Below are 14,416 nucleotides of genomic sequence, written 5' to 3' on the forward strand. Positions count from 1 at the left end.
AAGAGGAAGTAAGTGAAGCAAACAAGGAGGAAGTGCTGACTGTGTTCTGTTGATTCTGAGTGAATATGGGCTGTCAGTGTTAATAAATAAGTCTCACTCACAGCAGACTCACTTTCACCTATTCTCTTCCACTGTGGACAACATCAAACTCTTTCTCTCCAACATAATTACATGAAAACATAATACACGGCATCCCTTACTCACACAACTCGGCTTTCACATAGGTCAAGACCAAACTTAGCAAACTGTTGCTCAACAAAAAAACAAACTCGGGCTTTTACTGCATCACCTCAACTGTACTTCATCTCTATGGCTAAACAATCTGTGTGGGATATATGGAAGTGGGGTGTTAGATAAATAAGAGGGTCTAAATCTCTGGGGAGACATTGTGGAGAAGTCTGTGAGCCATCACAACATAGCATGTCCACCCACGCTGCATTCAGGGCTCTCATGAAACACTCTGATCCTTCACTCTGATTTGAAAAAAAGCTATTCTGCCACCGTGGAGTCCCGTTCATTGTCATTTAAGTCAAGAGCTATCAAGTGCAGATGCTGATTAAAGTCACAGTGGTGGAATAATAAGTGTGAGTCTTCTTATATTTTTTAATTAAGGATGACTTGACGAACACGGTGAAAGCAGCGCGTTATCAAACCACTCTTTCTGCATTCAGGCAGTGAGATTATCTTCATCCTCACAGTTCGACTTTTCGGTCTAAGCCATGTGCTGAGCTCGGCTGCAGCCTAGCCACATACTAGTCTCTCTAGCTGCTCAACATCATTGGTTGATTCTATAGCATTCTTAAGTGGGCTGATACCCATTGGTTAGTGTCACTGCCACTGCCTTCTGCACACAAACAATAGCAGTCTTTGTGTGTAATGCCTGGCTACTGTGTGTGTGTGTGTGTGTGTGTGTGTGTGTGTGTGTGTGTGTGTGTGTGTGTGTGTGTGTGTGTTTCCTTCCCCTGCTTTAACCAGGGATTTCTTTCTACGCAACCGTTTGGTGCAATGAAGTGCCGTATTTCACATAGAAATGAACAACTTTTATCAGCTCATGGTAAACGCAGCGGTGGTTGAGATAGAAGCTTCCTCTTCTCTCTGGTTGCCTTTGTGGGGTTTTTCTGTCTGCAAGATTACCGTCATGGTAGCAGAGAGAGAACAATCTCACTGAGGAACTGTGCAACAAGATGAGGATGTATTGCTTAGGGCTGGCTAGATAAAACTATTACTCAACTTTCTCAAAAACAAGAAACAATTTAAATAAGAGACAGCAGGTTAACATGTGAAGAAACTCTTCGAACCAAATATCTCTGATATGTCTCCCGAGCCTGTAAGTCAGCCGGCATTTCGGACAAATTCAGAGAAAGCAACTATATTTCCAGTTTTGGTGGCCCTTAAAAAAGTGATGTTACACTCCAATAACTTCATGGTGATAATTAAAAAAGTTAAGGTGCTATACGATTTAAAGGAGTCACTACCACACAAAACATTCACCTGCCAATATGATCCCCGTCACTTTTTCCTGACTGTTCAATTCAAACCAGAAAATTCTCAAACTAGCTTTGCAGACTGAATCTGAATAACCCCCTAAAGCCTCCCTCTCCCAAGTATGCAGCGCAGGCACTTAGATGCTTTCTTGCAAAGATACATCTACAAGTCATGACAAGAGCTCGTAAGAGGACACAACACCAGAAAGACAGTGAACTACGGGGGGCTGTTTTGTGCATGCTGACTCTGCTCTAGAGTTCAGTTCGTCACAAAGTTAAAGGTCTAGAGTTTTCTAAACTAAGCTAGAGGTCCACGGTCATCTCCTTCAATGATTCGCTCTCCCTGCTTGACCAACTGATGCTCTGACATCTGCCTTTTAGTGTCTTGCCTGCTCACAGGTCTACAATTCCAGTCTTGACTAAGTGTTACACCTTTAGATGATGAAGAAAGATTATTATTTCTGTTTACTAAAGCACAAATGACATACAGGCCTTACGATGACCAAAGTTTCTGGTGATGAAATGGAAATATCCAGAATGCACTGAAGGGACAGAGGAGGTGGAAAAAAGCTCCACCCTACTGTCACTCTGTAGTTTCACTGCTAAACATCAACTCTCCGCTCATGACAAATGACCTTCCCTACAGGGATGGAGTGGATCACCTCTTAAATCCTAATGTTAAATTCAAAAAACACAAACTTTCACTCAGCCCAGTATGCATCAGCATTAATTTATCCATGAGCAGTACCAAAGATCACAGTAACAACATGTTGAAAGTTAGATACTTGCTCTTTTATTCAAAAGTAAGAAAACTGCTGTATCACTGTAATATGCTGAAAATATATATGGCATGCAGCTGTGTTAACTGCTTTTGGTCAGGTTTTCTAAGGATGATAGAACAGAAAGTACGTGAATGAATTAAGCCAATCTCCCTTATTTTACTAATAAGTACTTGGCTCAGGCGACGGTTTCTGCCCAACCATTTCCACATCCACTTTGTCAGACACACATTGTCTGACTGACCAATCCAAAAGCTCCTGAAGACAGCAGCTACCGCAGCCGGACTTAAGAACAAGCCTGGACAACACAAAAGTGTTTTCAAATTATTTTCTTCATTGCCAGCAAGAGAAGCACCAACCCTGGAGGCAGACCTGGAGAAAATGTTTGCCCAAAGCAAATGTTGGATCAAAAGGCATCTGATACAAGTGAAGAGGTAACAGCTCTGTCCAGCAGAGAGCCCACTCATTAAAACAACAATAACTTGGTGCTTATAAGGAGCTCCATATTGTCTTTAATTTCTTCTGTAGGCATCTTTTGTCTTCAAAAGAATGCCCTTTCTCATTTGATAGCTTTTAAACAAGGGAAACAAGGAATATCTCAGTAATTACACACGTAAAAACAGGACAAATGCTTAAATTATATTGTATACAAACAGTGCACTTGTCATGCACTTGTGTCTTTGTTCAGAGGAACAGAGGCAGATTATTGAATGTAAGAGGAAAGAAATAGGAAGAGGGAGGTACTCTGTGACTTGAAAAAAGAAAGCATTACAGTATGTCAGAAACATGAAGCAAAAATGTTCAAGAAGATGGTAGAGATAGAGAGGCACAAAAACAAGGTGACAAGCAGGCAGGCAGCTGTAGATTAAGTGCCACTGCGACCACAGATGCTCACGTGTTCAAACCACAGCGCGTATTCTTCTCTTGTTTTGAGACATCTTGAGCTGCAACCACCTTGGGGGCTGGGTGCAAATGTTCACTCTGTGCCTGCGCATTCGTAATTATTTAGAAGGAATGAATGAACCTGAGGTGTGATACAACAGCTATCACGAAGACTTCACACCTCATATTCCCTGCTTCAGATGGGCCTATGAAAGAGAACCAACACAGTGGCTCAGCAATACGGTTTGAGAAGAGAACAATGGAGCCATTTTCACACTGTTCACCTCTAGAGTCATATCTACTCAATTACTATGGAGCTGGGTGCCATACTTTATCCACTTTACTCACCTGGGTTGTGAGTTCTCCTCATACATGCGTTCCTTGCCCTCCTTAAACAAGCTGATGGTCTGCTTCGTCTTCTTTGTGAGGTTCTCCATGAAGACCCGGAAGTACTCGTTGTCCCCTAAAGTCTCCATTTTGCCCTCATAGCGAGACAAGATGGTGCGCAGGTGCTGGTAGGTGTCTGGCAGCAGGTCCAGGATGTAAGGGGGGCTGTTCTTCAGGGCCAATTTGGGGTTTTGGCACAGGCGCACCACCTGCAGAAAGGGAGGATGTGAGGGGGAAGATACGATACAGTTAGAGACGAGCAGTGTGTGCAAAAAAGAAGGTAGATGAGAGACAAGCAAGACTGAAGATGTGTTAGAAGAGGGGTGACAAAAAAGAGGTTAAAGAAGAGAGAGAAAGAAAATCTGCCACTGCACATTTTCATTGTGTACATCAGTAAGGCATTATTTATATCATATAGTCAGAGTCTTGCATAATATAGCTCTTTTCTGTATTAGAGCCTGAGTCAGTGAGTCCAGATAGAAGACATGCAGAATAGAAAATGCCAACAAAGTCAAAGACTGAGAGAAAGGCCCTTAAAAGCCCTGTCAGAGTCAATCCTGGAGCTTTCAGAGTGTGGCAAGTCTACATGTTATATAATGGAATACACAGACATCACTGATCTAATCCCTTATGGCATCACAAGTTAGTTCACCAAAAAAAAAAAAAGATGAAAGATAAAGGTGGAACAGGACAAAGGCACGTCTGCATTCATCCATGCATAGTTTCTGTTCACAGCATGAAGCTAATTATCTCCATTTCTTATTCATTTATCTTACAGACGTCTTTTTGTAGACATGCACGGCAATGCTCGCACCTCATCATGTGACTGTTATATCAATAATCAGCAGTCAGTCTGATTCGTCATTTCTTCAGCATATTTGCAGAAGTTGTTGATGTGTTTGCATTTCCTCATTTCTGCCTTACAAATACCAATTCTCTTCACTCAAAATTTGAGCATGATAGCCTTGCAAATAGGGCTGAACTAATAATCGAAATATGATCAAAATCAAAATATGGCCAAGTGAAATATCCAAATCACAAGAACTGCATTTTTTTTGATAAAGGTAAAATGCGTCACAACAACATACCACTATAAATGAAGCATTTTGGTGCTACTGAGACATCCCAGCCTACATATTCTCCAGACGAAAGGGAACATGCTTGTTTGGCACAGAACGCAGCAAAAACCGTCATCGTCATCATTTTTAGATTCAGTGAAAATACAATGTAAAAACTACCACTCCCACCAAAGTCATGGCACATAATCAAAGTGTGTGTCAAAATAATACCAATATGATTTCTTTTGCATATCGTTCAGCTCTCCTAGCAAATTTGAACATCTGAAGCACTGTGATACTGCCACTGTGGCTCTAAACCAACTACAGTGACACGTCATGAAATAAAGACTAAAAAGCTTTAAAAAACTGACATAAACTTCAAGTTGAACGACTTGACTGACATCAATCATTGACACAACAGAGGCAGAGTTATGTAATGGGTGAACAGGGAGAAAATCTTCTATTAGATGGCTTTAATAGAACATGGAAATTTAGGGAATCAACAACGTGGATGAGTGAAGCATGTTCACTGGACTGCATGAATGCATGTTTCATCCTCACTAATGTTCAACCTTTCCTCACCCATCTCACTGTACTGCTGCACTGTGTCTGAGTCACTTCGTTGACCATTACAAAGACACTGGCCGGCAGCCTAGAACACTCTGCGTGGACGTGGTTGCGGTCATATTTACCGCTGCATTCAAGTCAAACTTGTGAGATCGCAGAGGCACACACTACACTTCCATTCAAAAATTCAGGGTCTCATGTCCTGATCTGAACCAGCGCTGATGCAGAGCTGGGCTGTCAGCCTCAGTGGTGACTGAACAATTGCATGTCAACAACAGGACATTGCTCATTCTTTTGTAGACCAGGCCAAATTATTGTCTACTAATCATGAGCGAGTGTTAGAAAGAAATATGGTAGGAATAGCATTGCAAGAATGTCGGTTTGAATTTCCTTGCCTCTTCTTTTTGAAAGCCATCGGTTTGTCATTATGGGAAAATGAGACTTCAAAAGACTTAGCAGGACAACTTAGAATCAATTAGCTTATAACTGAAGTAGGCCTGGAACCACACAGATTTATCAATTATGAGTAGAAAAACAGCTTTGGCTTAACATTATATTTCATGGTAGTGGCTTTTCTGCATTTACTTTTACTCAAATGGTTTAAATGTGATCTGATTACTGGTATACGTTAATATACACATCTTTGGTATCTGAATTAAAACAGACATCTCATGAATCCACAAACCAAATGAGCCGTGCTTCATATCCTAAGTGTGTCGCATCTTAGGAATATTTGATGTCAGTTTGTAAATAGGCCACTGCGCTCAGACCAGTCGGTTCATCATCACTGTATCAAATGCCTCTCAAAAAGAATGAGGTCATGCTTGACCAGTAGGGTATTTTAAGCAGTACTGATTCCTCAACGTGAAAAATGTTTTTAGCCATGTGGGCCTACAGTTGTGTCTGGACATTAAAGGTCACCTTCCTACTGAGCGTAAATGGACCACAGTTAACATATTTCAGTGCAATAGCATCATGTCCACACCTATTATCTTTAGCTGTTCATTTACAGATACATACTAAAAATCCATAGTGGTTCTCAACAGAGATCATGGAGCACCAGGGTGCATAAAGCATTGTTGAGCTGGATAATACAAGCCCTATATGGAGGTTTTAAGCACCAGGAACTGCAACTAGCACAACAGTCTTAATTAAGATTAGTCATGAGTACTATCCACCTTACATTCAACATTAGACTGAACAGAGAAAACTGCCAATGCCCTGATAATGTGATCCATTTAAATAATTTCCGTTACCAAACTGAGATGAAACTGAGGGAGAAAGAAGATCTTAAAGACACCTCACAACAACTTCTACTGAATGGTATATAGCACACTAGAAGGATCCTCTGTGTATTTTGGATTCTTTGCTTGTGGTTGATATCTGGGTGAGAACCAGTTTTTCATTGGACTACATGAACAACTGAACTGAAAGCTAGTATGCCTTCAGTATCATTACCAACACTGTGCCCTCATTCCTTTAACCCTTCTCCAGGCCTCCAAGCGAAAGCCTGCACTGGTTATGCTTGAGACCAGATAAGACTGTTGCCAATGTTACACCTCTAACACTATCATCTACCATGCTAACACTTGCATCCATAACTCAGCCAAACACACATGCAGGTACATGTACACGTACATGTACAAGGCCACGACAAGTGCTCTCGTACATCAACGCCAATCAAAGCTACTGTCCTGAAGTAAAATGTTGGCTGCCTCAGAGCTAAACTGCATTCCACTCATCTTTTTCTCTCTGTCTCAGTCTCTCCTGGCTCATTCTACATCTGGCATAGACCTGGGAGTTTTTGCACATCAAGTTCAAGTTGTTTAAAGTTTAACCAGCTTGAGGAAAAGTTGGCTATGGTTGAATTTTTGTTAGACTTTAGCTGTAAACAGGCAATTTTGTGCTTCCTTGTTTCTGCAGAGCTTACTCCTGGAAAACATGTTGCATCCTGAGTCTAGGAAACTGAAGCAAAGAGACTATGTTAATTCCCTGAAAGTTTTCGATTTCACAATATGGATGTTTGTCTGGCGACAAACTGTGGTGTGCAAATGAGTTATCTATTTATCTCACAGAAACTTTAGAACTGCATGAGACCACCGAGTTGTGTTCGATGTCTACACTCAAAAAAGCATAACTCGATGGATAAATGCTATGTTGCTGTCTCACTACACTTATTTTAAGGGTATACTATGCAGGATTTGCATAGCACAATGCACAGACTCCTACAAATGTAATCCCTCTCAATCATCACTTGCTACCCACTAGAAGTGTGTAGCCATGTATTATCTGCAGAGTAGTTGTATTTTCTCCTTTTTTTCCCTTTTTTTGGCAGTGTTTAAGACATTTTTGTGCTGCAGTCTTTGGTCAGTGGATGTGTAGCCCCCGGCCACTAACAGCACACAGGTGGGTTTGGGACTTTGTCAAGGTAGCGAACAACTACGCATTCCAAGAGGAAATGTTTAGTTTACAAATTGTAACAGACAATTCTTTAAGCATGAAAAGCCTGAGAAAACCCAACCAAAAAATAAATCAATATGCGACACACAACAACATAGCAGACACTGTAACTGGTACAACACAAAATTACACAGTAACTTTCTAATTTTGATTGTTAGAAGCAACAGGGAGAAATCAAATATAACACTTTCCTCCATACACCTCCAGATGAACATGAAGATAATGTGACAAAAAGACTACTGGTGAATTCAGATAACACAAATTTTAAGAAAATGTCATCAGTATGCACATAATGTTCAACGGGCAAAGGTGTAGTCTTTCACCCAACTATAACAGTCAGACAAGCTCAGAAATGTGTCACTGAGCTGCACTAGAACAAGCCTGACACCATGATATCCATATTGTCTCTGAGCAGCATATGACCTGAAATACACTGGCGGTTAGCTGCCTATGCATCTGGTTAAATAAGCAACTTCTGTTTAATGAACAGCTAATTAGCCTGAAGCGTGTAACAATGCAAGAGAGACAGTAAAGCAACACCACATGGGTAAACTTTTAACGTCTTAAACTTTCACTATAAACTTTATGCAGGTAGTCCAGCTAAGAACACATCTTTGGTCACATCAACACAAATGCAGTGTTTAAATCTAAAGCTCAAACAAAAGAATTCAATACTTAAGGTTCTTTATGCCGAACGCTTTCAATGTAGGCAACTTGAAAGAGAGAAATTAGCCTCGTGCTTTTGATAAAATTTAACTTCTATGCGGGAGGTGTGTTTCGGAGAGAAACTGCATTGTTATTGTGCAGATGTTGGTCTACAGTATAAGGTGAGCTGTTGTTTTCCATTAGACAGCGCTGAACAATACTTCTGCTGCTATCTTAAACAATCTGGTGGAGTAAATATACTGTTGGTCTTACAGCCTCCTTAAAAAAGGCAAGATACGTGTGTTTTTCGACTCGCTGGTGCTGTCCCTCGACTGCTTGACTGGTTCAGATGAATATGGTAAATTATTCTCATACTGTAAACTGAAAAAGCTAACCTGGTTGAGTGGTGTGAGGTCAGCTGTCCAGCACTTGTCTGGATGTACAGACAAAAAAATTCTATAGTGTGTTGAACATTTACTGAGAACAAAAAAAAATAAAATAAAAGACTGATGTTGCAGTGTTACTTCTGTTTTCTTATTTGTGTTAGGTACAGTACCCCCACAAATGTGGAGAACAGCCCAGCAAGACACAGATGTTAATGGGGCAAAATAAACTGGAATGTGGTTTCTTAATAATAGCTTTGTAAAAAGGACTTGGTCTCTGAACATCAGAGCTCTAAACTAAGGACTCAAAGAGGAAGAGGAGACACAAAAGAGTGTCTTGTCTTCCTCTTCACTCTAATATTGCTGTGTTAATCTCACAGGAAACTGGGGGTCAAACTGCTGCAGACTTTTCCGAGAAGTGAAGCTGTGAAATGAGTCTCCCCTGTGAAAGAGCATAATTGGCCGAGTTAAATAGACACACTTCTTTTGTTCTTTTTCCTCCGTTAGTTTGTTGCAGTTTTCAAGGGCTGACAAGACAGCTGACATGCAGACACTTCAACAACAATGTACAGGAGACTGTTGCTAGCAGCCCCTGTACTCTCGGTAAATTCGCTAAATTCAACTCCTGTGAGGCATCTTTTCACGCCCACGCTGCCTTCTTTGTTAACAACTGCTGATGTTTACGATACACCTTAATCCTTAAACGTGGCCAAACAAGCTAAGTTAGATGTGCCACTGCATGACAACTAGTTAGCTGAGTGGCACAGCACTAACAGATGTGTAGTAGGAGCCCTTGCTCTGTACGTGGGCTAAGTTGGTGTTAGGCTGCTTTAAAAGTCTCTTTTTTAAAGTGGTGCGAGGGAGCATGGCATATAGTGTACAAAGCAATACAGTTTAAGATAGCAAATTAGCTAACGCTAGCTAACCATGTCTTCTCCCAGCTGACTAGCTAACTTAGCGTTAGCGACGCCAGACCTGCAGCAGACGAAGATTAGCTAGCTTATCGCTAGTTAGCTGCGGTTAGCTAGCAGTCGCCTTAGGCACCCAAGGCGCTAGCTAACGTTAACGGCTAGTTACCGTTGATCATTAACTCACGAACCTTATCCATCAGCTTCCAGCATTTCTCCACCGTCTTTTTGTCCACGGCCCCGGGCTGGTGATGGGAGTGGAGGTGGTGATGGTGTGGCTGGAAGGCATCCTTCATCATTCCGATGAGCCCCCCGCCTTTCTTCAGGTTCCCTGCCATGTTCGGGCTCGGCTAGGGTCGGCCAGAGCGGCAGACAGGCGAGGCAGCGCAGGGGTCAGGGGGACCGAACCGCCGCCTGGAGCTAGCTGGACCGGGCGATGGTGATCCGGCACCCCCCGGCGAGGACAGCGCCCGACTGGCGAATCCGAGCCAGGGTCCGACGGGGGGTAGAGGGAGGGACGGATGACTATCGGGTAAAGGACCCCATCAGTAAACCTAACACCAGTTTGTCAGCTAAATGTCCCGATTGTGACTAAAAGAAGCCCCCAGTCACTCACACCCTGTGCAAGCCGCTGTGTGCTGCAGCTAGCTGCGCTGTCTCTCTCTCTGCAAGGACCCACGCAGGCTAATTAGCAGAGCACCAGACCTGTCTCTGCTCGCCCTCAGCTGGAGGACAATGGCACCGTTTCTCTGCCCAGGAGCCTTGTAGACTGCGTCCTCTCCTCTTGACAAACCCCGTTGTCGTTCCCCTTTTTTGTGAGCGGCAGCAGCTCCTCTCGCCTTGTCTTGACGGGAAGTTCAGCGGCTGTGTGACAGCGTCAGCCCTCCTCTGCGGGCTGTGAGGCTGACGACAGGCAACACTCACCGATGACTGGGAGAGGAAGTTGCACTGAAAACTGCGAAAGCCTCACGGACACACACGGGAACGGGGGCGAATAAATAAATGTGGGAATTAAACATTGCCCAGCATTTTTCTGTTTCCCCCCGTGACGTGTATGTGCGGCCCTTTCCTTTCCTGTACGTCCCCTTCCGTTCGCCCCCCCTCAAAACCCCAACTCCACGCCTTCCTCGTGCGCGTTCACGAGCCATGAATGTAGTCGGGTGCGCGCCCCTGCCTGTACAGCATTCATGAAACGTTCAAGGGATGCTGAATGCAGCCCTGAATGCTCGCAGCGCTGGCCTTGGTCACCCCTGACAACAAAGGACGCTTTGACATGTCTCACTAAAAGCGCGGATCCAATTACATGGCCTGTGTGCACGAGCTAAAAAGGCAACGGTGCACCAGCCAAGTTGTGATTGGCTGTTATTAAAGTCAATCAGCTATCAATCAAGCCTGACAGCTGGTGCCATGGCAACTCACTCCGCAACGAGAGCCCAGCAACAAAGGCTCATCCCTGTATGTTGTCAGTGTATGCCCAGTGAGTGTATAGTTAGTGTGCTCTTAGGTCTCAACAGGCAGCCTCGCAGCAAGAAATCATGCCTCCAAAGAAAAAAACAAAAAAGACCACAAAGAAGAATCCAGAAAAAAGTAACCTTGCTTATTAGATTAGATTTTTTCCACTTTCTGGTGCAAAATCATGCATTTTTTTTTACAAGTATTATTGTCTTGTTGCAGGTGAAAATGACTTGGAGGCAAAGTATAGGCGCAGTGTGCTGGATATAGCCATCCTACAAGATCACATCGGTGAGCAGCAGTTTTAAGTTGCTTTATGTAATGCAGGCGATGTTTAGGCCAAAGTACCTACATGTTACTCACAGACCTTTGTTATTCATGTGTTCTGTATTATATCCAGGGGCAAACGAACAAATAACATACTCTGTCTTACTCTGTGCCCTGCTACAGTAATGTCTGATGTACCATATTTCATTACTGATTACCTGATTGATTAGTTTTGAGTTTATTGGTACATCATTTAATCAATTCAGTGTAAGAAAATGGTGAAAAATATCCCTAACAATTTCTCCAGAGTCCAGAACTCAAACAAACTGAAAGTACAAATGTAGAGAACTAAGAAACACAGAAAACCATCACATTTAATAAGCTGGAACCAGCAAACGTTTGACCTTTTTGCTTTGATATGTGACTTTTACAGTTACTCACTTACCAAAGTGATAGTTGGTGATTAATTATCTGTTGATCAGCTAATTGATTAATTGACTTATCATTATAACACTACATATATTATATACTCATGTTTAGAAATTAATTAATTAATTAATTACTTAATTCGCTTGTCTGATATTTCCATTTAGCGAGACCGGATTGAGACTAATGTTTCACATTGGAAAATATATGATTTTCTAATTTTAAATTCTGATGTTATAATTATTATTTATTTTTCGTGACAGTGATATCATAATGTAGTCCAATCAAAGCAGCCATGTTTCTGCATCAGTACTTTTATTTGACTTTGTTGATAATACTTTTGTTAAGCTAAGTTTCTGAATGCTTGGAATGGAGTACCTGAATACTTCACCCACCAGTGGAAGCTCGACTAGCGCCGTCTGTACCACCTGCAGCAGTAAATTATATGCTAAAGCATTATTGGATACTTGAGTTTAGTGAAGTATTGACAGAGCTGTAATTTGAGTATTTTTACAAATGGTTATTGCCACTTCTGATTAAGAAAAAAAAAATCAGCCACAGGGCTACACATTCATACATGCATGTGTTTGTGTGATTACCACAGCCTTCCAGCGTGAGTCAGTAATAAACGTCCAGTCTGATAGAGCTGCCTTAAGGAGACACATGAGAGACGTGGAGCAGAAGCTGCAGCACGAGAGACAAGACCACAGGGACATCAACTCTGGTACGGTAGGGACGGGGCATGAATCAACAATTAGTCTCTCTTTTAATAACCTGAAATAATGCGTGGATCCCTCTGGGAGTGAGGACAAGGGGCGTGTTTGCCAAGGTTAGGGTAATTTCTGGGGAACAAAAAGTCTAATTAGCTGGGTGCCTAAGCTGATTGCTGCATTAGCCTTTCAAAGTGATTCAGCAATGAAGGCTAAGTCTGACATCCCTGACACAAATGTCATTTTAGACCTCAGTCGCCAGTACAAAACCATGCAGATGGAGCTGACCAACAGGGTGAAGAGGCTGGAGAAGGAGGTCAGCCAGCTGAAGGAGGAACTTGGTATGAATACATATACATTTCTGTACTGAAATGAATAAAGACATAGGCAGTTAGTCCCAAATTAAGAGTGATGGCACGTCAGTATGCATTTGTCGGTCTAGTCCTGTGTCAGGAGGAACTGGGGAGAGAGAAAAGACAGCGTGAGCAGGTGGAGCAGGAGAAGGACGTCACCATAGCTGACCTCCAACACAAGCTGGACAACATGGAAACCAACTACGAGAAGATCCTCCACGTGAGTTACAACATGGGCCAGTTCAAATGAAAGCTAATACAAACTCATTAAAGAAAGATCAGGAGAGGCCTCTGAAGGTCTGACCAGACATCCTTGAGGCCTCACGCACTGCAAACCTGCATGCACAGGTAAGCGCCAAGCCAATTAGGGTGAACACACCATGCCCTGGTAAAGGGCAGCATTGTCCACATCTCTCATACACTTTTCTGTGGTGACTTAATGTGGTTTGGAGTTTCCCCTCATCTGCGCAGTGAGATCCGCCTTGTGTGAGCTCCACCGCTGGTTTGGCTCAGCAGAAATGAAACAATGGGCAGGGAGTGGCACTTCTCAGTAATATTCAGGTCAAGATTAGCGCATGGGGTCTCAGAGAGCAGCGGTCCAGCCTGAGACCAGCTACTCGATGGGACTTGAAGTTGTCATGCTGGAGCCACCATGTGTATAACTTTCAAACTGTTGTGAGGGGAACTTTTTTGATACTAATCTACAACCCTACATAGAGGCTTTAAGGGCACAGCAGGGTGTCATCGGGTTTTGCTCTTAAGCTCCTTTAAAAGGCAAAGCCTGTGTTAAACAGAAAGATTACAATGCATTATAGCGGTTGCAGCACCGTAATCAGCTTTTCTACTACTGCTCTGCTACTCACATGAAAGAGAGACATTTTTTTTACAAAATGGGTCTCGTTGTCATAGTTTTGTCCAACAGACCCAAAGGTTAACACACCACCATCACAGAAAGCGCTCTGTGGGAAACAGCTTGACGAAAGCTTCAGTTTACAAACAGTCCAGCCTTCACCCAACTGTCAGCATGTGACAGGTAAGCAAAGGTGAACATTAAAAGTGTGTTCTTGGAGGCAAGTCACTGCTTTGATCTGCTGTTGGCTTGAGGATTTTTGGTCCTACTGGGCTCAGCTGTTTCAGGTTTACAATACAGACGAATAGTATTATGCTAAAGTATATTACTTCAAACCCGGACTATAAGGTTCAGGTTGTATCATAGCAGAATTTTGACAGTACATGCACGTTTTCAGTGTGTAGATCTTCAAAGATAAGTGGTCAAGCCTGGAGCCCTGCGAGCGCTCAGCCTGTGATTATGGAACAAAGATTTTAATATGTAATTATCATTATTTTTCTCTTTCCCAGTGTGACACAGAATCTAATTACAGCAGGCCTGTTCTCATCAGCTCGCTCCTGAAACTCATCAGAGTTAAAGGTGGCTGAGGGGAGGGAGGCACGTCAGGTTAGACAACTGCGTGATTTCAGGGGAAAATTTCAGTTTGCATCTCATTTTCTCTGATGTTTTTCCACAGGAGACTCTGGACGGCCTGACCTCCCAGCTGTGTGTGGCTCGACAGAGATGGCAGGACAAGAGCACAACCCTTCACCAAAATTACAAGGAGCTGCTCTCTGAATTTGGCCTGAATACGCTGGATGTCTAA

The 14,416-nt window shown here is 42.7% G+C and overlaps 2 protein-coding genes across 2 annotated transcripts in view; one reads left to right on the forward strand and one right to left on the reverse strand.

Moving 5' to 3' along the window:
* cbl (Cbl proto-oncogene, E3 ubiquitin protein ligase) overlaps positions 1–10,597 on the reverse strand; it is a 39,386-nt gene extending 28,789 nt beyond the window's left edge. Inside the window, exons 1-2 of the mRNA XM_041939961.1 lie at positions 9,745–10,597; positions 3,494–3,741 (exon numbers count right to left, since the gene is read on the reverse strand). Coding sequence (XP_041795895.1) covers positions 3,494–3,741; positions 9,745–9,891 — 395 coding nt within the window. The 5' untranslated portion in view covers positions 9,892–10,597. The remainder of the gene's footprint in view (positions 1–3,493; positions 3,742–9,744) is intronic.
* A 363-nt stretch (positions 10,598–10,960) lies between these two features.
* On the forward strand, positions 10,961–14,416 carry ccdc153 (coiled-coil domain containing 153). Its single transcript, XM_041941436.1, has 7 exons — positions 10,961–11,036; positions 11,072–11,140; positions 11,228–11,296; positions 12,303–12,422; positions 12,657–12,749; positions 12,851–12,981; positions 14,288–14,416. The coding sequence occupies exons 1-7, from the start codon at positions 10,961–10,963 to the stop codon at positions 14,414–14,416; spliced, it is 687 nt and encodes a 228-aa protein (XP_041797370.1).

This window comes from Chelmon rostratus, chromosome 7 (assembly GCF_017976325.1).
Source record: "Chelmon rostratus isolate fCheRos1 chromosome 7, fCheRos1.pri, whole genome shotgun sequence".
Taxonomy (NCBI): Eukaryota; Metazoa; Chordata; class Actinopteri; order Chaetodontiformes; family Chaetodontidae; genus Chelmon; species Chelmon rostratus.

Coding starts and splice junctions, on each gene's coding strand:
- ccdc153 (XM_041941436.1), top strand. CDS start 10,961: ATGGCAACTCACTCCGCAACGAGAGCCCAGCAACAAAGGCTCATCCCT. Junction 11,037..11,071: donor TCAGTGTATGCCCAGTGAGT/GTATAGTTAGTG, acceptor CTCAACAGGCAG/CCTCGCAGCAAGAAATCATG. Junction 11,297..12,302: donor CATCCTACAAGATCACATCG/GTGAGCAGCAGT, acceptor TGATTACCACAG/CCTTCCAGCGTGAGTCAGTA.